The following is a 24,555-nucleotide window of genomic DNA, read 5'->3' on the forward strand; positions in this document are numbered from 1 at the left end:
TCAGCTGTGTCGCGACACCGGACAGCGATAGCCGGCCGACACTGGCGGCGCGTCATTGTCAGTGAGACGTCCCATTGAATATACTACAATATGAATATGCAAGAGGACACCGTATGCTATTGAAGCGCGTGACACATAGAAGATAATATTGACTATTAGTGTTGATATTGCCGTAATGTTTCAAGATAATTTGTTTTGTATTTGTACACCACGATGGCAGAAAAGAACAACAAAGCGCCTATTGGTATGAGGTTACCATAGACGTCTGCAACTTAAAAGTTAATTTATTCATATTCCTGAAATTTTGAAACCCATATAGGCAATGTTTACAATAAGTAAGTACCTAATATTTGTCACCCATTTTAGTACTTTTAGCTAAAACAAAAAACAGGTGAACATGTGGCGTCTCCTCTGTCAATTCCAAAGGCGTGCCGTGCCACAATAATCTAACAAATGGCGCCCAACGTGGAGCCAAATAAGATCTGTCAACAAAAGTGTCATTGATTTTATATCCGATGCTAAATGATATGTTAGTCAACTTTATTCTGAATCTGATGATATATATTTCCCACATTATAAAGGGGATACGGAGCGATCACATTCGTGATGCGAACTAGGGCAAGTTGTAATAAGCCAGGTCGTGCGAATCGACCCTTTTGGACCCTTATTCGCAATCCTTCACATACACGTCGGCGCAGTCAACCAGCGTACGCATGACCTACGATTATATTCAATTGTTAAAGGAACCATGTGCGTTTTCACATTATTCGATCCGGTATCGGATATAGGACCGATATCCCATACATTTAAGCCGCCATCTTTGATATGTACTATATATATCGGATCGGTTAATGTGAAAACGCACTAAGGCGTTATATATTTATTCAAAGTATATAACACAAAATAAGGCGTACTTAATGCCAAATGGCATTCACGACCAGTATCATAAGAATGAAGATTGACAACGGCAAATTGTAGAGAAAACTTTCGCATGTTGATCGTCGACATCCAACATGACGGCCATGTAAGATGAAAAAAAAACCTTAACGAAAAGAGCGGTCACTTGTTGATCCAATATTAGGAGATAGGTAAATAGAATCTTGTCTAGACTTCGTTGGTAGCTGACAACACGTAGGAGACTAAATTTATTGTGAATATAGGCAGGCAGTCCGTATAAATCAACCCCGCAATGTGGTAACGGCAACAGGGTTGCCAATACTTAAAAGTCATCCTGTGTGGAACTGTTTTCCTATGCGTCACACGACCGCTAAGCCTCTTTGTGTAGAATTTCGACTTTTTTATTACTTTTTCATGTACAGGTACTTGTAATAGGTGTGTTGGACGCGTGAGTGCGAGACCTTTATGCGTGTCGAATAAAGTTTTGTGAATAAATGTTTTACACGCCGCAAAATCGTTTTAGGTAATCTCTCAGGTTTAGGTACCTTGTGCGTAGAATGATTAAGTAGATAGGTTATACAAGGTACATAATATTAGTAACACAACGCTGCAGAATCTCCAGATACGATCAATGGCCCATTTCTCGAAAACTGTCAGCTACAAGTTTCCAACTTGTGGGTGTGTAATGATTGGTATAACTTTTTTTGGTATAATAATATTTGATATAACAACATTTCGTATATATTTAAAGGATATAATCACTCATTTGACATAATTAACATTTGGTATAACCACAAAATATCTACTTTTATTTTGTATAATCATTATTTCGTATAACACTTATTTATAATAACCGTTATATGGTATAACTATCTATTGATATACGACTGGTATAATATAACTAGCAAACAGTATAAACATTTCATGAATTAATTTTATTCTTTTTTGAAGGGATCACAGTTTCTAACCTAACCTAACCTACTTTTCTGATACCAGTACATATGTTTAAGGGTCACAGTTCTAACCTAACTTAACCTATTATTCTGGTAGCAGCGCGTTGTGTGTAGGGGTCACAGTTCTAACCTAATCTACTTTTCTGGTAAATGATGAATCTAATTTATTTTACAATTGTTTTTTATTCTAACTGTGCTTTAGAAAGAATTTGTGTTATACAATTTATTTATTATCGGAAATAAGCATTATACTCAAAGTATGTTATAATAAATGTTATTCGAAAAAATGATCATTATATTAAATAAGAATTATACAATTTGTTAGTATATTATTTGTTGTTATGTGATTCAATAATTATATCAAATGATCGTTATAACGACTAAAAATATATCAAAAAATGTTATATCGATCGATACGCACCCCCAACGGGTCATATTAGACATTGATTAGGTACCACTTGTAATATTGTCTTCGGTTACCGCGATAGTTAGGTACTCATGAAATAAAACTAAGGAAACGGATTAAATCGCGTATAATGAATTTAAAATTCATCCCGACTTGTAAAATGTAACTTGTAGCTACGAGAAATGAGACCCTGGTATGTGTCAGTGCGAAATAACGTTTATTGAAAAAAAAAAAAACATTTTTGACACTGATATCAGGGTAACTTTGAAGAGCGTGGTTATTTAGAAAATATTTACTGCAGGCACACTAGTGGGATAAATCGGTGTGTCATATCGTTTATCACGCGACCATGCTTGCCTGCCTGAGCTAATAAAAATGAAAATGAAATGAATTATTTATTTTTTAAGTAGGCATATTACAATGCGCATATGAACGTCGAATAAAGCTACGCCGGCTCTAACCCTACGCCTCAGCCTCGAGAAGATTTCAGGCCCCCCTCAGTTGGAGGGGGGTATCCACATTGGGACCGGCAAGAAACTCGGCGGGCCACTTCTTTTCAAAACATTACATCTTATAATTAACATGCATTAAATAACAAGATAAAATGTAACATGCAAAAGTATTCGTCAAAAAAATATTAACAGACTAGGTAGGTACTCTATGGAAATTAATTTCAATAAATTATTTTATTTTATTAAATTATATTATAGTAGTAGTACTAGACCTAGACATACTTACATAGAAGTACTCGTACTATTAGTATCGAAGCAAGGTCTCTATACGCATTGTCTTGTAATAAGTGCAAGGGCCAAATTACTCACTGAGATTTGTAATAATTGTAATAAATATGTTTGATTGGTGTCCTAAATTGTATAAATCTACAACGGTTCCAATGTATAATTTATTGACGTTAATGCAACCCTAGTTTATATGAATAATTACATGACAACACACCCAAGATACGCATACTTAGTTTGTAACTCTCGTTGCTACGCTCCATGTTTGAAACTCGGTCTACGGGGAGTGTCCCTTGTCTTTGTGTGATGAAGGCTTTGAATTGAAACTTACACAGTTAGTTATCAACTTATGAGCGTCAAAGAGTAAGTTTGAAACATTTTCTTGCAAGTTAAGAATTACTTACATAATATTATGATATTTGATTACTAGGCGAAGACAAGCTTAAAGTTAAATACAGTTTGAATTATATTTGCACTACCTTTTCCCGCGGCTTCGCTCGCGTTAGAAAGAGACAAAAAGTAGCCTGTCACTCTCTATCCCTTCAACTATCTCCACTTAAAAAATCTCGTCATTTCGTCGCTCCGTTTTACCGTAAAAGACGAACAAACAAACAAACACACTTTCCCATTTATAATATTAGTTTTTAACTTCTGATTAGCAGAAACGTCTGCAATCGATGCCGTTAGGCTTAGAATAAATTTAAAAGTGGAAAATGTCTGCCTTGGGTGAGACTTGAACTCACGGCCTCTGGATGGGCTCTCCAGAGGCCGTGAGTTCAAGTCTCACCCAAGGCAGACATTTTCCACTTTTAAATTTATAATATTAGTATACATAGATGGATTCCGACAATCCAAGTTTATGATAATTTACTTATGTGCAGTCGAGTACAAAGAGATGTATCCATTTTTTCACCTTATTACAATGCAATAAGGTGAAAAAGTGTATACATCTCTTTGTAGTCGACCGTACAAGTAAACTCACGCCTGTATCAGAATCTGTATCCCCAAAAGGGGTAGGCAACATATATATGACATGAACTTTCTTAAGTTTCAGTGACACTTTTTACACTCTTAGTAACTACGTCATAATCATGCCCATATCCCACAGTCGACTTCTACGACACCCACGGCAGGATAAGAAATGGTAAAATTCTTACTTAGGTCACCTCACAGAAGACAAAATTAATTCCCAAAATGGCTATGATAATTTCTAACTCCCTTATTCATAAACGTTCAAGCCGATAAAGTTCGTTTGTCCCTTTCTATCACACCAATACGTCGGAAAGAGATAAACGAACCTTATTGGCTTGAAATATATTTAGTATCAAGCACAAAATTCAATCACCTCCGTCCTCGTGCCCTAAATAAAAGATGTTAGCTGTCACATCACATTGAAAGCATCATAAAGGTGGTAATATCTTTTACGGCCATTGTGGGAGATTGTCGATCATTGTCGTGTCGTGGCCGGGCCGTAAATCGCACATTGTAGCCATTATTCGGGTTTGATGGCGCGCGGCGGAGCAAGTTGGTGGGGGTGGGTAGAGATATGGGGGCTTGAGAAATTTTAATTTGCATTGACTATCGGCGCGATTAGAACTTTGTGATTAATTTAAATAATTATGGTTTGCTGATATGTATACGCAAACGGTTGTTAATGGATCATACCTTATAAATGTCCGGGTGGTGGTAGCACACTGTATATCATTAACAGAGGGCGGAATTGCTCATGGCAAAAATCAAACGTCAATAGAGTTGGAACGGTAAATTTTATCGACATTTTCAGCTATCGATAAAAACAGTCACCTTTTAAATTTCTGCCTTTATTTGACCTCTGATTAGCTATTCGACCATTTGATTTTGACCTCTTTGACTAGATTAAAAGTAAATTGTATAACATTTGATTACCATTTTTGTCACTAGTCCTCTTGCAAAAACGTTTGAAAAAAATGGTTAATCTAAAACGAAAACCAGTCAACAAATGGATAAAGAAGTATCCTCGTCTTACTTACGACGTAAACAACTCAATATACTGATAATTTCAGTTCAATCGATAGTCGATAAAATTTAACGTTCCAACTCGATTAAAGTTTGATTTTTGCCATGAGCAATTCCGCCCTCTGATCATTAACTACTATGAAAAATTCGAAGGCGAAATGCGTAAACTCTATATAAATAGTTGCTACATTTCTTCTTCTGGCTGCCACGAGGCCACGACAAGATACGAGTTGTTTTGTCCCATTTTTCAATGTATACTACTTAAGATACAAGAATGACAATTATTTACAACTAAGCGACCGGCTTGCAAGAAAAAGGGAACATTAAAACAGAAACTTATGCGACAACTAAACAAATTACATAATATTTAAAGTCACACACAAGTCGAACGTGAATTATGAACATTATTTTACTTTTTTTCCCAACATTTTTTTAATTTTTTTAAACATTAACTAAAAGCGGGTAGATTATATGTATTTGTCTACCTCGAACATTTATGTAACCTAATATCTGGCAGTTTTGTGGTATTTACATCTCCGGTGACACTTTGCTGGGACGTCAGTCTTCCGCGACCACGGCCAGTGCAACCTGGCCGAAACGTTGGAAAAAAGGTAAAATAATGTTAATTAATCGCGTTCGACCTGTGTGTGACTTTAAGTATGTGTACAAAGCGCGAGAAGTGTGTTAAATTACATAATAACCGAATTAGTATCCGTCTCATGTGTAAGCAACAGCCTGTAGTCGCTATAACGGACTCGAGATTGGCTACGGCTTGACATTGAGGTGCACTTGCCGGCACTAGGTCATTCCAGTGTCAGACACCAATAATCTCGGCTTTTGCCTTGTGGGGCCTCGAATTCTGCCGCGAAATATGATGATTGTTATTTTCTTTATGCCTCTCTATCGTTCTTGTCTCGAGCGATACACAGCACAGAATACCGATGTTTCGTTGTTTGCAATAGGCTCTTCGGTTACCCCAATAAGTAGGTAGGTAGATTAACTACTAAAGTTACATTTTTGCTGCTCTTTTAAGAAAGATTTCTAGACATGCCTCTTCACTAGACGTAAGTCTAACTACCCTTAATGGACGTCTGAAAATTGATTTGTTTATGAAATACTTGCGCATTACTCGTTTATGATATCACCCAGGATATCACTTAAATTAAAAAAAAAAAAATGAAGGCTAGCGGAAATTTTATTTGCGCTAATGCGTAATGCTTCAGCTGTAGAGACCTATAACCAAGTGTCAACATATAGGTGTACATTAATTGTTCAAAAATACGTCCCAACTCCCACAGCAAGAACTCTGGGACGTATTTATGTCAGCGAATGAAAAGCTATTTGACATATTTTTTGACATATTCACTCGCTCTAAAAATTCTTACGTGTCGCCTATTTTATGGCCCGAAGCACGTGGTCCGTGGGGGCTTGTGGGGTGTCGAGGGTTGCAACAAGTGGCGCCGCGCCGACGGACAAGGGTGGTTTACAGATTGGCTTGTTAAGAATTAGATTACGATGAGATTAGACAGTTTTATGCTGATAATGAATGTGCTTTTTACTAATTAGGAATGTAAGTAGCACAGGGTTGTGATGTTTTATTTTTATTTTTAGTAGAAATGGACCCTTATAGTTTTTAGCTAGCGTACTGTAAAATTGTAACGATCTAACGAACAAATAAATCTAGTACGTCTAGATAAGCGTTATCCAAAAGGATAAAAGTCAGGGTCCGCTTTCCTACTTCCATTCTTTCTTTATAACCCCCGACGCAAAAACGACGGGGTGTTATAAGTTTGACGTGTCTGTCTGTCTGTGTGTGTGTGTCTGTCTGTGGCATCGTAGCTCCCGAACGGATGAACCGATTTAGTTTTAGTTTGTTTTTGTCTGAAAGCTGAGCTAGTCGGGAGTGTTCTTAGCCATGTTTCATGAAAATCGGTCTACTATGTCGCGGTCGGGGGTTTTTTCAAAATTTTTATTTTGTGGTTAGGTTAGGTTATCATTGCGCGTTCTTAGGCGTCCTCTCGTGTACCTATGCCTGTTTAGGCTCCTATTCGCGTATAAGATTTTTCATGGGTCGTCTTAGTGAACGTACCAATGCTACAATATTCTCACATCAGTGAAAGTCTAGGCAATGCGGACAAATTGGTGCCAAAATTAAATTTCTTTTCTTTTATAGCTCGGGCAGCAGACGAGTATTAGCAACTAGTTCTTTTTGTGGTGCTATTCACAAAAAGAACTAGTTGCTAATACTAAAAGAACTAGTTGCTGCCTAGCACATAATTGGAACGAGATTATGTCGCTGCGACATGTATCCTTATGTCATTAATACAACGGAAGAGACGTGTGCTCGAAATCGCGGCGAGATACTGTCGCACCAATAAAAGTTTTAGACCTGCAGTGTACTAAATAATTATGAATTGATGATAATATTGCGTGATTTATTAATTTTAGAAAACAACCATCTTTACCATCTTCAAAACAAAACAAAGCTATTTTCTGCTCTGTGGCAATATTTACGGTCCGTTGCGTAAACAAGGAAGACGAATGGAGCTTTCTGTAAGATTAACAGACTCTCTAAAATCCGTCACTGTCGTCAACGGGACGCAATGAGGCAAACTGACGTTTTATCACGCCAGGTGGCGCCACTTTGACCGACTGCTGTCACTGTCAAATCAGATACATTTTTTCTCATATTTTTTCTTACCTTCTGACAGGTGAATGCGGGGTGAATTTAAATAAAAGCCGGAAAAAAATCTGACTTGGCCACAGATATGACGTGTACTTGGCAATAGGTACATATTGAAACTGCCCGAAACTGCCCAAGATCGGGAAGACTGGAAAAAGTGGGGGGAGGCATTTGCCCAGCAGTGGGACATAACAGGCTCTCTCTCAATAATAATATAATGCTGTACGTAGCGACATCTGTCCTAATCGTTCTAGATGTGCTCACTTGGTCGTTGCAAAAATGGTTAAAAACAGCTTAAACTCCTCGATATTACTTTATATAAATATTCGTTATATGACGGACTTGGTTGAATGAAACATCGGAAAACTGCCGACCAGGCAGTATTTATTGTTTCGTCTGCAGGAACCCTCCGCAGGTGAAGGCCTCAAACGGCAAGTCCACTATGACACTAAATATGTCTAAATGCGGGACTTTTGTTATAGATGAGACATTTATTCAACAAATAATATCTTGAACCAAACAGAGTAAACGACAATATTTACCGCGCCTTTCAGCAAGATGAACAAACTCCCTGGCATCTGTCACTGTCGCCAAGGAAACGCAATTAAAACGTGCGTGTGCTGTTTGTCACCGGGGTAATTGGAAGTGTCCTTGTGTCACGGACTGAAATGTTTACGCGATTGTTGGCTAAGGGAATCCAAGACATTTAAAAGGAAAACGCAAGTTCCTTTTATCCAGTGGTGGGCAAACTTTTCCATTGGGGGCCAAAATTTTAAGGAGTTTTAGAGGAGGGCGAGATTTACACCAGAAATGCATTCTAACTACGCGGGCGGCGGGCCGTTTGCTCACCACTGCTTTTACCGATGAGACTGCCTGTTGTTTTCCTCTATTTTACTTAGTTTTGTATCTATAATTATAGTAAAGATATGTATATGGGATGCTGGTATATCAGGAATCACTGCTATAATTCAAAAGTGCCACAAAATATCTGGAGTCTGATAAAGTGTTACGTGGCTAGAAAAAACTTACTCATACTTTTACCATGATTTCTTTTATTTGTATTTTTTTGTACAAACGAGATTTATTTTAGTGCCCAACTGAGCCTTATTGTTGTGAACTAATAGAGGGGGAAGGCAGTGATTGTGATCCACTTCACGATCCGGGCTCCGATGGACAATCTGCGGTTATTAGATTTGTCGGCGGCTGAGGGGAGCCTCTAATTGACGCCTTGGAGGCGCCGGTCTGCTTGCCACCTAACTACACAGGATTGAAGAGATTTTTTGGTTTTACATTCAAAATATAACAATTAGTTTACTGAAATAAACATGCGTTTTATATTTTTAAAAGTTAACATCATGCCATGAAGAAATAAATACTGAATACAGTATACTTTTTAATGATTTTGACCCTGTTTGCTTATTCCCATAAAAGAATAGTTAAGCTAAAATTTTGTTGATTTCTAGCCACCTTATGACTGAAGTAGCATGACGTACGGAAAAGCTTTTCGCACTATATCTGTATTACTATTTTTGGTAAAGGACAGGTAGTACTTTTAAATGTAGCGTTAATGGGCAATGGCCACTCGTTGTCGATTCTGTTAATAGAATTTAAATCGCTAGTGGTGATGAGGAACGAAATTCACGAAATCGAATGGTCGACATTCAAAAATCGGCCCGCTAATTTGAATTCTTGTTTTTGTAATTACTTCAACATAATAGTAGGGTACCAAAAATTAGTCAGAATAGAGAATTAAAAAAAACAATAGATTCTCATTATAATATAACTTTTATATAAAGCACAGGCAGCTGTTAGCGAAAATACAATTTTATGATAGAATGAACAATGGAGAAACAAAACGCGTGGAGCAATATTCATTTAAATATTATTTATACTTGTTCGTTCACATTACTGTTTCATTATACTTATTGAGTACGAGACTGCTAGGAATTTCGACCACAAACACAATGTTTAAATAAACAGATGTCGCGACTGTTGCGTTTTCCCGTCATCAGGCACAACTTAACTTTTGACGACCGGTCTGGCCTAGCGTGTAGTGACCCTGCCTGCTACGCCGCGGTCCCGGGTTCGAATCCCGGTAAGGGCATTTATTCGTGTGATGAGCACAGATATTTGTTCCTGAGTCATGGATGTTTTCTCTATAAATAAGTATATAAGTATTTGTATATTATATACATCGTTGTCTGAGTACCCACAACACAAGCCTTCTTGAGCTAACCGTGGGACTCGGTCAATCTGTGTAACAATGTCCTATAATATTTATTTAGTTATTTATTTTTATTTTTTTACATTTACATCTAGCGCGACTTCAACTTTGGACTCGCGCGAGAGAATGCAAGCTATACCGCCTGGTCTGTCCATTTCACTTGTAATTATTGGCATAATTATATGTGTACCTTTTGTTTGTTGCAGCACGAGAACGAATCACCCGGGAGCCGTAGTGGAAATTAGTGACAACCCTTTAGATGCCAATAAGGTGAGAAAATTTACAGTTCGTTTTAATGATTAAATTATAATTTACTAGAAGCCGTAGCTGAAAATCAATAGCGTTTTAATAGGCTGATCGAAAAGTGAAAATGCATCCTGAATGCCAAATACTTACCAAAGAAATATCGCTTGATTTTTTTGTATATTATATGTATATTGATTGTTATTGATTATATGATTATTCCAATAACTTATTATAAAATTTCGATTGGCCTTTTCTTTAAATAGACTGAGTCTTGGCTACACATACTGATCTGATTGCAATTTACAACTGATGACTAAATTTAAATAAAGATAAAGATAAAGAAATATTTATTAGCGCAAAGGTAAGTACATAGTAAGGACGATCAATATTTACGACGACTGGGACGATTAATAATAAAAAAATATTTACTAGCCTTTATCACATTCCAGTTGCTAGTGGCCTTCGAAACTGGACTAGTAGTGGTCTGGGACCTCCGAGCCAAGGCGGCAGAATGGCGCGGCTCACTCGGAACCCCTGGTGAAGGAATCCGCGCGGCGTCTTGGCAACACGATGGGAAGCTGATGACTGCTCATGTGGATGGGGCGTTAGCGGTGTGGAGCACGCGACAGCCTAGGCCCACATCACTGTCCTATCCTCATGGTAAGAACACTAACTAATAGCCTTCTCAACTGGTAGAAGTGTTGCACCTAACCTAGGCGGCAAAATGGCGCCGCTCGTTCGGAACCCCTGGTGAAGGAATCGCGCGGCGGCTTGGCAACACTATGGGAAGCCTATGACTGCTCATGTGGATGGGGCGTTAGCGGTGTGGAGCACGCGACAGCCTAGGCCCACATCACTGTCTTATCCTCATTGTAAGAATACTAACTAATAGCCTTCTCAACTGGTAGAAGTGTTGCACCTAACCAAGGCGGCAAAATGGCGCCGCTCGTTCGGAACCCTGGTGAAGGAACGCGCGGCGGCTTGGCAACACTATGGGAAGGCTATGACTGCTCATGTTGATGGGGCGTTAGCGGTGTGGAGCACGCGACAGCCTAGGCCCACATCACTGTCTTATCCTCATGGTAAGAACACTAACTAATAGCCTTCTCAACTGGTAGAAGTGTTGCACCTCACCAAGGGGGCAGAATGGCGTGGCTCGGAACCCCTGGTGAAGGCATCCGGGTGGCTTGGCAACACGATGGGAAGCTGATGACTGCTCATGTGGATGGGGCGTTAGCGGTGTGGAGCACGCGACAGCCTAGGTCCACACCTTTATCGTAAGATTACCTTATCCTCCGAAAACGGATTGTTAGTTCCGGGAATTGGCACTCCTGATGAACGGCTTGGCGAAACTTAACAGGTTTATAATATAAGTAAGGCCATGGCCAATGGCTTTCCTAATCCATTTATGGTCCTTGTTTTTTATGATAAGGATGTCTAACTTTATTATTGAAGCGCAATTGGCGCAAGGGCTAAGAAAAAAAAATATAATACATTTTTCGTGTATATTGTTAACACAAAAAACCGCATATAATGTGAGTGATACAAAACCTAACAAATTACATCTCTATATTTTCAGCGAAAGCGAACAAAGATGGAAAACTAGAACCTTGTAAACCTATACACAGACTGGAATGGAAAACGTCAAAAACAGGGGAAAGTTTAGTAATATTCTCCGGCGGATTACCAACAGACAAGGCAGGCCGCACGCACAGCATCACAGTCCTAAACGGAAAGAGCACAACGGTCTTAGAAATGGAGCACAGTGTGGTCGATTTCGTCACGCTCTGTGAAAGTCCTCATACGGCTGGTAAGTGTATCTATAATATTGTCTTTGGTTACTGCGATAGTTACTCATGAAATAAAACTATGGAAACGGATTATATCGCGTATAATGAAAAATGAAACGTCGGGATGAATTGTAAATTCATTATACGCGATATAATCGCTTTCCATAGTTTTATTTCAAGTGTATTTATATTAAAGGTCCACGAAGATTTAAAGATTCGTGGAGACATTACAAAACTTTCGGGCTTGAAAAGATCCTACCGAGGCGAACCTCAACACGACACTGAAATTCACATACAGCCTAATATATGAGTTTACTTTGGTACGAGTAGTTAACGAGTATAATGTTTTTAGGACCAAGAAGCAAGAAAAGCAGATCTATTATAATTTCAGTATACATCAAAATTTCATCTCCATACTACTCCTTAACCATAAAAGACACTATTAAAACTAACAGATCCGAACTATACTAAATGGTATTCTCAGTATGTAGTTTTAAAGATTTGAATTTAACTTCATACACGGTAGACAACTCAAGCCTTCAGCGATGCCTGCTGACTGAACTGCTGAACTGCTTTTCCTATAGCCATAAAGACAATGACGACTCCTTACGGCCGTACCACGACATTGGTCTAAGCGCGACAGCGGTGAGCGGCGGCCATACATTGGAGCGAGATACGGCGATGGGACGTATGGCTGCCGCTCACCGCTGTCGCGCTTAGACCAATGTCGTGGCCAAGCCCTTAGACTCTGACAACTACACTGCAATGTAAATAACTTTTTACCTGTGACTTCTAGATTACCAAGAGCCGTACGCGATCGTGGTGCTACTCCAGAACGACCTGGTAGTAATAGACCTGCAGACGCCAGGATACCCCTGCTTCGAGAACCCTTATCCCATGGACATACACGAATCCCCCGTCACGTGCTGTTCGTACTTCGCTGACTGCCCTTCAGACTTGGTAATTATAACCGTTAAGGGTCTCACTACGACATTGCGCGACCGGTGGCGGTGGCAATAGGCATGACATTTCGCATTATAGTGCCGAAAAACTCATTGGTACGAGCCGGGGTTTGAACCGGCGGCGACCTCCGGATTGAAACGCACGCTCTAACCTCCAAGACACCAGCGCTTCCGCAGGTTCAGACTACTTATAAGCATTAAATACATATAAAACTGGACACATTCTTGATCGTTATTTTATACTTATTTTTTAGATCCCCGCGTTCTACTCGGTGGGTCGGCAAGGCAACAAGAAGGCGACGGGGTTCAGCGAGAAAGAGTGGCCAATCAACGGGGGCGAGTGGGCGCCGGCGTCCTGCTCTTACAGCGAGATTATACTTACAGGGTGAGAGAGATAGATGTATGCACCAGCTGGATGAATAAATATACGAATTAGACCAGTGGTGGGCCCGCAAACTGATTTTATCCGGCCCTGTATTAAAACTGTATTTTGGTCTAAGGGCCGGTTGCATTAAACCGTCGTTAAATTTTATTGTATGGGAGATTGCATAGTCGTCTGCTGCGTGACGATGATGTGTCTGTCAAATGTGGTTGATGCAACTGGCCCTAAATCTGGCCGGCCTGTAAAATTCCATAAAATTTTGGCCCCCAATGAAAACAGTTTGCCCGCCACTGAATTAGACCATTCAAAACGGATTGATATTATTGATAAGCATAATTATATCGAATCTAAGTTATGCAGCCAGTATGAAAGAAATGTTAGTCATATAGGTATTGAGCTTAAAATTGTTGCGAAATAGATGTGGAAATTTTGGGTATTCGCAAAAGTAAACTCTACCTACGGTTTTGTCAAATCATAAAGTTGTACATTTAAAAATAAATATTCGTTTTTCCTCACTGGTAATGTAATTAAATAACGATTTTCTCTTTCCAGGCATCAAGACGGTAGCATAAAATTTTGGGATGCAAGTGCAGGAACTTTACAAATTTTGTACAAATTAAAGTGTTCTAAAGGTAAGTCAAGCGATTCTAACACGTCCAGCATAATATTTTAACGATATTAAATATACAATATAAAATTGCTGAATATTCCTGGTGAAAAACACAGTATTTTGTTTGTATTAAGTAATCGATTCTTGACCTCGTTGGTTTTCTCCTTATACCAAGAATCTATAAACTAAGTAAAATAAGCAGAATTTTAGTTAGGTAAAGATATATCAGAATATAAGGACATATGTATCTAGTTATTATAGGACCACTAAATTCAGTGGGACAACGGCAAGGGTGGTGGCAAAAATAGCAACTATGATAACAGGACACTGGTCAATAATATTGCATCGTCACGTGATTTACATATGTGTGCAAAATTTCAGCTCAATCGGAAACCGGGACGTGAGTCAAACTTAGCTTCTAAGTTTTGACCCAAACTAACATACTAATAAGGCAATTTGACACTAGACTCATAAGGCAATTTGAATAAAAGCCTGTAAAAATATAGAAAATGTTTCCAGTGTTCGAGCGGCGCGGCTCGGTGTCGGGCGGGTACGGCGGCGGCAGCGACGACTCGCCGCTCGCCATCCAGCAGGCGGCGCTGTGCGCGGAGTCGCGGCGTCTGTGCGCGGCGCTGCCGCACGGACACGTCGTGCTCTTCAAGTTCCGCAAACAGGACACGCACGCCGAGACACACGTACGTCAACATAGTTAATGTCGCGGTCCCATATGAGAGCCTTGCGGCACTCCCGATCCGACCTATTTACTTAGTACAGAGTTACCTTTCCAAAAAGTAGCTACCTTGCATTGAACGTAGCTTAAATTTAGAACACCCCGATTAGATATCGTACCACCACTCTGAGTTGGAATGTGCAGCGAATTTATATGATTCGAGTAGCGAGGAGAATGAACGACCAGGTCAAAAGCTTTAAACAAATCTGTATACACTTGCAGCATGGCGCCGATCGGACGAAAAGTATAATTCCTAATATGGATTTAATACTTTGAATTGTTTTGAAATCTACTAAATTACCTTGATTCCTAATCTGAATATTCTAACATTGAACTACCAACAGTACCGCTTGATTGTGTTGAAGAGTAGATTCTGGATTAGTTGTCCATAATAAATGCTTTTGTTTTGTATCAAAATGCATGATTTAAATTAGTTATATTTTGTTTCAGGTATTAGAAATCCCAATGATAACGGATTCATTAGAAGAGGAAACGTCACCAGAGCCTGACGGCAGCCGCTCGGCGTCTTTCAGTCGTGGCGGAGACAGTATAGAAGGAGAAAGTAGGAGAGTAAGTTTTGTTTCATTTGTTATTAGAGTGAAACCTCTTTCACTTTATGGCTTCGTCGGCTACCGACTTTTTTTGGCTAAAATATAATAAAATTAAAATTAGTGAGCATCTATCGTTCGCCTTTTATCCTAAATGACTGCGCCAGTTAGGTCTTTGGAATTTATTGTAAATTAATTATCTATTATATTTGAAGCCTTTTATTATTATTATTACAGCTTTATTTATTCAGTGATATACTAAATATAACTTTTTATGTGTTTGTTGTATTTCTTTGTTTCGCTGATCCCGTATTGGGTAAAATCCTCCTTGAGTCCCTTCCATTGTTCTCTATCCAGAGCTATTTTCATCCATTTTTTCCTGATGCTTTGACTATATCATCTGACCAGCGTTTATGTGGTCTCTTCTTGAGTCGTTTTCCTGGTGGTCCTGTCCATTCAGTCACAATTTTTGTCTACCTTTTGTCCGTACATCTTGACACATGTCCTGCCCATTTCCATTTTAGACGCAATGTTTGTTTTAGGGCATCCACAAGTTTGGTTCTTTTCCTGATCTCTTCATTTCTGACTTTATGTATTCGTCTTAACTTCAGCATACTCCTTTCCATAGCGTGCTGGCATGTGGAAATTTTATTTTTAATTGCATTAGTATACATCCAAGTTTGACAACCATATGTCAAGCAGGGCAATATGCACGTGTCCATAATTATCTTTTTGAGCTTTGGATGGTAGTCCCCTTTCAGTACTTCTTTTTGAGACCAGTACTTTTTCCATATGTTGTTTATTCGCCTGTCGACTTCTTCTTCATTGTGATTTTTATTGAAGGACACTTGTTTATTTAGGTAAATGTAATCATGTACATACCCCACTTTGTTTCCATCAACCTTTATTAGCCAAGCTTGGGAGTTTGTCATCACTTTAGTTTTTTCTATGTTCATGTACAGTTCGACTGGCATGCGTTTGCATCATTCCTTCTAGTTTCCTGGCTGACTCGGCAAAGATAACTATGTCATCTGCGAACCTGAGATGACTGAGATATTGGCCCCGTATCCATAGTCCTTGGTCGCTCCAGATGATTTTTTTGAAAATTTCTTCAAGTATGGCTATAAAAAGTTTAGGTGACAGGGCATCTCCCTGTCTTTCACCCCTTCTTATAGGAATTTCTTCTCCAATTTTTTCTAGCCTTACTCTGCTGACTGCTTAAAAATACTTAAGTACTTAATGTATGAGTTCCGTATTTTCAGTCAATTGAAGTTTTAGGTTCGGGTGTTCAAAATTCTCACTTTCGTCTTCAAACGATAGGTACTCTTAAGATTTCATTACGATACGGACGTATCTGACTCATATCGTATTTTGATCTAATATCGACATATATCAAAGTTCGAATCGGGTGGAATGATAAAAAGCATAGTCTAATCTTTTTTAAATATATTTTTTAATTTGTGTTTAGAGTGGCGTGTGGGCGGGCGGCGGCGGCGGGCTGGGCGCGCTGCGCGTGCGCGGCGCCGCGGGCACGGCGGCGCGCGCCGCCCCGCCGGCTTCCAGGCCGCGCTCGTGGCGCTGCAGCAGGGCGCGCCCAGCCCCATCACCGCTCTCACCATCAACTCCTCCTACGGCCTGTGAGTACTGTATAATAGGCCACTAGACTCATATCGCTGCGCGTGCGCGGCGCCGCGGGCACGGGCGGCGCGCGCCGCCCTGCAGGCTTCCAGGCCGCGCTGGTCGCGCTGCAGCAGGGCGCGCCCAGCCCCATCACCGCTCTCACCATCAACTCCTCCTATGGCTTGTGAGTACTTTATAAATAACTGGTGTCTGAAGTGTGCAATTTCATTATTTCGGACATCATTCACAGGTTAATCTATATCACTAATATCACTTTGTTGTAGTACACAAATATGCATATTACACGTTGAACGCGGAAAGAACGCAGTAGAGATTAAAATACGTATAAAATACCTTTCTCGATTAGAAAAAGACTTCATAGAGAACATTATACCCCTCTAGTTGTTATTACATGTAGTCCTGTACCCGGCGGTGAGCCTATCACATGGCGACCGTGACAGGGCGCAAGGAAGTAAAGTATAAAAACCTGCATATAAATCCATAAAGTATTCTAATGCAGGTTTAAACCGCCTTGCTACGTTTCTATAGAGTATAGAGAATCTCGTTGATATCGGTTAATCAATTTGGAAGATATCATAATCGCCCCTATTGTCCCAGAGCTGTAAGAACCTCTTTTTGACACATGACAGCGTCCACAAAACGTAAACTCGTGCAACCTAATGAAATTTTAAATAAAATCCTGTAATAATATCTAAAAAAATCAAATACTTAAAAACAATATTTCGCTTACTTTAAACATAACATCTAGCACATGTTACATTTTTGAGGATCTTTGTTAGTGAGTATTTTACGATATTGATTTATCACGCAGGATTTACTTATTTTGTCATTTATCATTCATTTTTATTTTTAAACTAGTGTAGTGGCAGAGTCTGTCATTTAAATTCAAATGACATTTCTGTAAGTTGACAGAAATCTTATATTTGTTTAAGCGCCTCCTTGTACATAGGGCTTAATCGATTCAACCAATTCGAAATTAATCGTTAGATTTGGCAAACGATACGTCTTCGCCACATCGCAACATACTTTAAAACAAATGTGTCAAAAATGTGAACTTACAGATCCGGTATAATAATAACGTAAGTAATCTTGCAACTCACAACATCTAAGCAGTGGCCAAAGAAGCATGGAAATGTTTCTAGACCTTGTTACACCATTCTTAGAATATTGTCAAAGTTTAAAAGTTCTAGTTGTATGCTTTAAACGACTCAATTTTCACATATCGTGGACACCCAGCAAACCTGGTATTTTTTTTAACCTTAGTCTATAGGGCACCACGTACTTCTCACAGACATTACTAGATATGTACCTCATGTTTTCATCATATATATTTTTTCTTTTTTTTGATGTACTTTAACACTTTGAGACTATACATCTCTAAAATCTCTTATTAATCATAGTAGCTTTGTACTTTGTATAATTTATTGAAATGAATTTCCATAGAGTAGGTACCTAGTCTGTTAATTTAATGTTTCTTTTTTTTGATGAATACTTTTGCTGATTAAATTGTATCTCGTTTTTTAATGCATGTTAATTATAAGATGTAATGTTTTGAAAAGAAGTGGCCCGCCGAGTTTCTTGCCGGTCCCATAGTGGATACCCCCCTCCAACTGAGGGGGGACTGAAATCTTCTCGAGGCTGAGGCGTAGGGTTAGAGCCGGCGTAGCTTTATTTGACGTTCATAAGCGCATTGTAATATGCCTACTTGGAAAATAAATATTTCATTTCATTTCATTTCATTTCATTCCATAGCTTTTACCGAAGAGATAGCAACACTATGCCCATAGCTGGGCATTAACTCGTTAATCCGTTAATCGTTAATTAACGAAGTTAACATTTCCATTAACGGATTAACTTTTAAGTTAACTTGAAAAAATGTTAACGGACTCGTTAACTTCCGTTAAATTTCTCCGAGTCCGTTAATCGTTAATCTAGTAGGGCATAGGCGCCATCTGCGCTGCGAACAACACGTTCTGAACGCTACTACAAAAGCCCGAAGTACGGCAAATCCTATGATTTGCCGGTAAATCCTAGGTTTTACCGATGTCGATTGCTAAAAGTCCGAAATATTACCTAAAAAAGTATTCTTCACGTGGATTTGCTTTTACTAACTTTGATTCGGTGAATCCTAAGCTTTACCATGGCGACTGTTGTAGTGATAGGGCAGCAAATTCGAGCTCTATTTACGACCACATTCGCTTCCCTAGCCTCTACCGCCCAAAGTGCCACAACAGTCCCGTCACCGCCAGCATTTCTCCTGACACAGCTCTTGGCAGTAGCTCAGGCGATCACTGCCTTCAAGTGCAGCCTAGAGTTCAATAGGCTAGCTGTATATTGATTTAGACTAACACGATTTGCACTCATAATTTTAGAACAAAACGGGACTTAATCGCGTAAACACTTACATTTATATTAGGCCCGACGTTTCGAACATCACATTATGTTCGTGGTCACGGGTAGACTGGCGAGGAATTGCATCAACATCTTCTAGCCGCGCGAGTTTCTCGAACTACCCGCACTTGTTCTTGATTATTCACTTTTGCGCTAGGGTTGTCACTTTGCCTACACACAACACTCACGACATCAGCCGGTGTGCCTAATATAAATGTAAGTGTTTACGCGATTAAGTCCCGTTTTGTTCTAAAATTATGAGGCTAGCTGTACTTCGGCCTTTTACAGAAATATAATACGTTATAGTGGATACTGATGCAACTAAATATTTAAAGAAAAGTTTTTTTTCCACGTGTTAACGGATTAACCATTAACTTTAACTTACGTTAAATTTGTCGAAATTAACTATTTTAGTAACGGATTAGCGATTAACGAAGTTAACTATTTGATTAACGGTGCCCAGCTATGACTATGCCATCTGTGTGAAGCCGTGTGTGAGTAATGATTTATATTTGAGAATGCAGCTGATGAAGCCGGTGTGTCGGTCAGGATGGCGTGGGGCGGCGAGCGCGGCGTGGTGGTGGTGGACGTGTCGCGGCGCGTGGTGGTGGCGGCGCTCGCCGCGCACGCGCTGTACGGCCCGCTCGACCCCTGGGGCCGCCACGCGCACGCGCACCCGGCCGAGCGCGCGCGCGAGCCCAGCCTGGACCAGGTCAGCCCGCACACCCGCAGACGGTTTTGTTTCTTTTGCGATTTATGTTCAGTTGTGCGCTCCGTGCCGCGGCCGTCGGCCGCCAGGCCCCCGGCCCCGACATACCTAGCCGTAGCACCCCGGCTTGTTCTAGTAGCGACATATGGCATGGCATCGTTAGTTTCCTCTCGTAGCCCCGACCGAGCGAATCTAGATTTAAGGTTCGTAGGTTCACGTCCGGAGTACCCTCCGACATGTCATATCGCACAGAACATCCCCGGTCGGTTTCGGCGCGCCATACCTCACTTTTCCCCTCCGTTCCCCTCAAGCTCTCGGACGCGCACGCGCAGGCGCAGGCGCAGGCGCAGCAGGCGCAGACGCAGCAGGCGCAGACGCAGCAGGCGCGCTCGCCGCCGGCCGCCGCCACCGCGCCGGCCGCGCCCAGCCCCGCCGAGCCCGACGACGACGAGCGCCCCCGCCGCAAGTCCACGCCCTGGAAGACCTTCAACCTCAAGCGCCAGATCTCCAAGGTCGACCTCAAGCTGAAGGCGGCCTTCGCGGTGCCCTCCGAGCCGAACTTGGAAGAGAAGACGGAGGAGCCGGCGGCCGCCGCGCAGGCGAGCGACGCGCCCGTGGAGAGGGCCGAGATCGCGATAGAGTCGCTGGAGGAGTCGTCCGCGAGCGAGTCGCCGCGCTCGGACGAGGAGGGCGGCGGCGACATGTTCGAGCGCATGCACCGCGAGCTGCAGGAGCGAGCGCAGCCGGACGTGTACGACCGCATGCACTCGGAGCCGCAGGAGCGCTGGCAGGAGCGCGACGAGGCCGCGCGGCCGGACTCGCTGGCGCTGGAGCCGCCGGTGCGGCCGCCGCGAGCGCGCGAGCGGGACCAGCGGCTGCTGTCGGTGCCCAACATCAAGTACGGCAAGAAGACGGAGGTGAAGGACCTGCGCCGGGCGGGCGCGGCCAGCGCGAGCGCGGCGCCCCCGACGGGCATCGGGAACCTGATGCGGCGCTTCAGTAAGTACCAGCTCACCGCGTCACCCATCTCACCCATCGCGCCGGGCGCAGCACGTGGCGCCCGAGTTCCGTAGCGTAGTTCTCGATTCGGATTGGATTGGAATGGTAACGGTTTGGCGTTTTTATTCATGGTTCACTAACGATAGCCCCTTTTTACTCATTTTTAATACGGTAGAACGTTTTGGCTCGTTTGGTGAAGTAGTTAGATTTTTTAATATTAAAACGATGTACTAAAAGCGGACGTAAAGAACGCTTCCGGATAACTAATGACGATTTAACTAATGTCGAAGAGTGCAGTTTTAAGATTTTTATCATACGCTTTACGCTTTTTGTGATATTTGGCTTTTTATTTATTTTTTATAATATTGTATCATATGAAATGTATATAGTATACGATGCGCGCGCAGAATGCCGCCGCGGGCTAGACCCGGACTGATGCGTCTGTTTTCTCCCAAGGACAAGGAGTCGTCAGACGAGGACTCTAACTGCCTTAAATATCTATTCGCGGACTTCCTCGGTAACCGCTCATAATTCTGTGACTGCATCGAAAGTTCAGTAGGTGATCTCTGTGTTGTCGAATGTCTGGTTGAGAGTAGCGCTAAGCCGGTAGAGGCTAAGTCACTAGCTTGTAGCACGCAGTAGCCGGCTCTGACGATGGTAATGTCCCCCCAGGGGAGTGTGTAGCGCGGCTGTGCCGCGCGGGACAGCAGCAGCAGCGGGCGCCTGCGGGAGGTACGATTACAACACGGTCACAGTACTAACGGCACTACTAACGAGGCACAGAGATCACTAGCTCGTGCAGGTGTGCGGGTGGTGGAGGTGTGGTGTTGGTTGTAGATGAACGGGGCGGCGCCGGGCGCGGGCGCGGGCGCGGAGCGGGCGCGGGCGCGGGCGGCGGGCGGGCGCGCGGTGCGGCGCTCCCGCTCGCAAGGTACCCGCAAACTGCACAAGTGCCTGTCCACCGCCTCCGACGTCTACGCCGCGCCCCAGCAGCATTCTCTTTCACGACGCGACAGTATTGCAGTTTTGGTAGTACAGTCACCTTATTGTCACTCGGCCTCGTCTTTCCATTCTGAAACAGTCGCAATTTCTCTTCTTGGTTTTTAAGTTTTTTCGTTTCCTTTTCTTCGGTTGGATCTGGTCCTAAATTCTTTGCCGGTCGTCTAGTCTTCTTTACGACCTGATTGGACTATTACTAAATTCATTCTTCTCGCTATGAATTACGTAACTAATCGGAATGCTTTTAAAGTTCTCAGCATATTCGACAAGTTTAAGTTAACTGCACCGCACGCGGGCTCGCTTCGCCCGGTGCTCTTGCATTATACACGTTTGTACTAAACTGGGAGTACTTCTGTGCGTCCGGCTTTTTGCAACTGATCCAAGTAAGATCTAGAAAGTATTGTTATTTTCGTTTACTCCTTTCTTTTTCGTTGTTTCTTCTACATTCACTCAACTACTTCTTTCCATTACTGATAATAACATATTCGTTGTGGCTATGAACTTGAAGAGTACATTAGTAATTTGATCTCGATTTGGACCGTGACGCGCTTGATTAGATTCTACAAATTCATAGCAACAATTCTTAAAAATTTTGGTCAATGACTTCCAAAATAAAACGATTCCTAAATCAATCATAATATACCTTGAATTGGCACAAGTATACACTAAATTTGCTCATTAACTCATTTAGAATTGATCGATAAAAATTGAATGATCATCATTTGTACGACCCCATTTTGTTTTGCCGACGAGCATGAGTTCAGTTAGAATTTTTTGTATATTTATTTTTGTCAAATTTCCAATTTCAGATCGGACTCATTTAATAGGTAATCATTGGAATATACCACGCCTCTGTCGGTTATTATTTACTTTCTAGCTGTTCTCCCAGTAGTTTCATGTGTTCATTGCCAACTTCTAGAATGAGATCCTGAACTTATGTGTCCACTGTGACTGTCTGACTGTGGCTCCGGGCCTTCCGTGGAGCACTTCGCGGCCCGGCGTCCTGAGCGGCGTCTAACCACTCCACGTCGGTCTCAGGAGACGGCTCCTTGCGGCATCTCCTGGGAGCCGTCACTCACACATGGACACTAGCGCCACACACACACACACACGGCCGCCCGGGACGCCGCCGCCGCCGACTGGTGATCATGCTTGTAACGTATGTGGTTTTGTTTGTCGGTACAGAACCACCTATTCCGCAGTCTCTCGCATCTATGGAGTACTTACACATTATGCAACCCAATGGTATCCAAACGTTTGCATCGATATTATTTCTTATTCCTTTTTCGATTTTATTTCCGATTTGCTTGAACGACACGTCATAAGTGACACGTAGCTGGTACGTTAGCGAAATTGTGGCTGTGACTGTATGTCATGTCTCCGCACACTTCGGTTGCACTTGATATGCTGACTCCGTGGCATGACTCTAGATATAAGAGAAGGTGACTTACTACTCAAAACTATTTTATAATCTATCACTCTGTTGCCGGTGGCCGGATCTGTATGTTACATGTGCATATATACGAGCGAGGCTTTCCATATTGTATCAACATGTATCCGTATTATCATTTGTATCTATACTTTCCTTTTAGTTTGAGACGTCGGTACTGTAATCACGAGCGCTCACGTTTTGTTTGTTTGCCTGTCTGCAAGACGCTCACGTCAGTAGCGGGCCGCCATTTGGCGCCTGTCACAGTTTCTTAAAATTCTTGTAAGCTGTTGAGTAACATTAATTTTCTTTTTTCTAGCTCGACCACAAAGCAAAAAGTTTATATGGCTCGTTTTTGGCTGCCCTCTATATTCGGCTGTCGTTATGTCTATGTATGCTTACGGTACTATCCTTATTAACGCACTAGTCGCATGTCGCCCGCACTTCCTTGGTTGTAGTAAGTTTGTTTGATTGCAGACTCGTCTCACTGTCTGTCCGTCCACGCGTCCGCTTCGTATAGCCGTGTGTACTTGATACTTGCTGGCGCCTCCTCCGCGCGCGCCCTCACCTGGCGGGCGCTCTTAGTTGCGTCGCGCGCGCCGTAGTGTCAGGTAGAGGCGTCGCGCTAGTGGTTTCGCGCATTACACCATCCATCGCGACTCACGCCACTAATTTCTTTGCTAACTTTAAAAATTTCGTTTCTAACTCGGCGCTTCTCATTCATCTTACCGTTTAATAGTGCTGTTTATCAATGTGCTATCGATAATATTACATTTAAAACTTAAGATTTTAACTAAAGGGCTTGGTGTTTTGACTTGTAACTGTATGTGATCGTTAACATTGTCAAGTCATAATGCCATTTAAATAATTCTAACTAACCAAACCATGTTCAAATTCGATTCAAACATTTCTTGGACTGACTCAGACGTTGTGGTAAATAAGCTGAGATTGACGTGGGCATGCAACCGACTTCTTCCGGCATGATTGATCTTTTTTGTAATTCTATTAAGCACTGTCCAGTGGAATGTAAGTACATCGGATGGTTGCCCCCCAGCGCATTTCACAACAGCACCGGCCGCGCCTAAAGAGAGCCTGCAACCAGTAGAGTAGCCGGGCGCTGCTGGCCATTAACCAAATCACCATAATTATGATGCATTGGCGACGAAAAGCACCACCGAGTATCAAAGATTAGTTACTCCAATCTGGTTGCTTCACAAGAGATTG

General features: G+C 41.8%; 1 protein-coding gene across 1 annotated transcript in view; it reads left to right on the forward strand.

The window, feature by feature from the left end:
* LOC125229598 (syntaxin-binding protein 5-like) overlaps positions 1-21,709 on the forward strand; it is a 525,297-nt gene extending 503,588 nt beyond the window's left edge. Inside the window, exons 5-17 of the mRNA XM_048134478.1 lie at positions 10,102-10,165; positions 10,591-10,801; positions 11,721-11,951; positions 12,728-12,891; positions 13,148-13,278; positions 13,828-13,907; positions 14,405-14,580; positions 15,066-15,185; positions 16,632-16,660; positions 16,827-16,967; positions 19,745-19,907; positions 20,216-20,903; positions 21,576-21,709. Of these exons, the coding sequence (XP_047990435.1) occupies positions 10,102-10,165; positions 10,591-10,801; positions 11,721-11,951; positions 12,728-12,891; positions 13,148-13,278; positions 13,828-13,907; positions 14,405-14,580; positions 15,066-15,185; positions 16,632-16,660; positions 16,827-16,967; positions 19,745-19,907; positions 20,216-20,903; positions 21,576-21,664 (2,287 nt within the window). The 3' untranslated portion in view covers positions 21,665-21,709. The remainder of the gene's footprint in view (positions 1-10,101; positions 10,166-10,590; positions 10,802-11,720; positions 11,952-12,727; positions 12,892-13,147; positions 13,279-13,827; positions 13,908-14,404; positions 14,581-15,065; positions 15,186-16,631; positions 16,661-16,826; positions 16,968-19,744; positions 19,908-20,215; positions 20,904-21,575) is intronic.
* Positions 21,710-24,555: the final 2,846 nt, after the last annotated feature.

This window comes from Leguminivora glycinivorella, chromosome 9 (genome assembly GCF_023078275.1).
Source record: "Leguminivora glycinivorella isolate SPB_JAAS2020 chromosome 9, LegGlyc_1.1, whole genome shotgun sequence".
Lineage (NCBI taxonomy): Eukaryota > Metazoa > Arthropoda > Insecta > Lepidoptera > Tortricidae > Leguminivora > Leguminivora glycinivorella.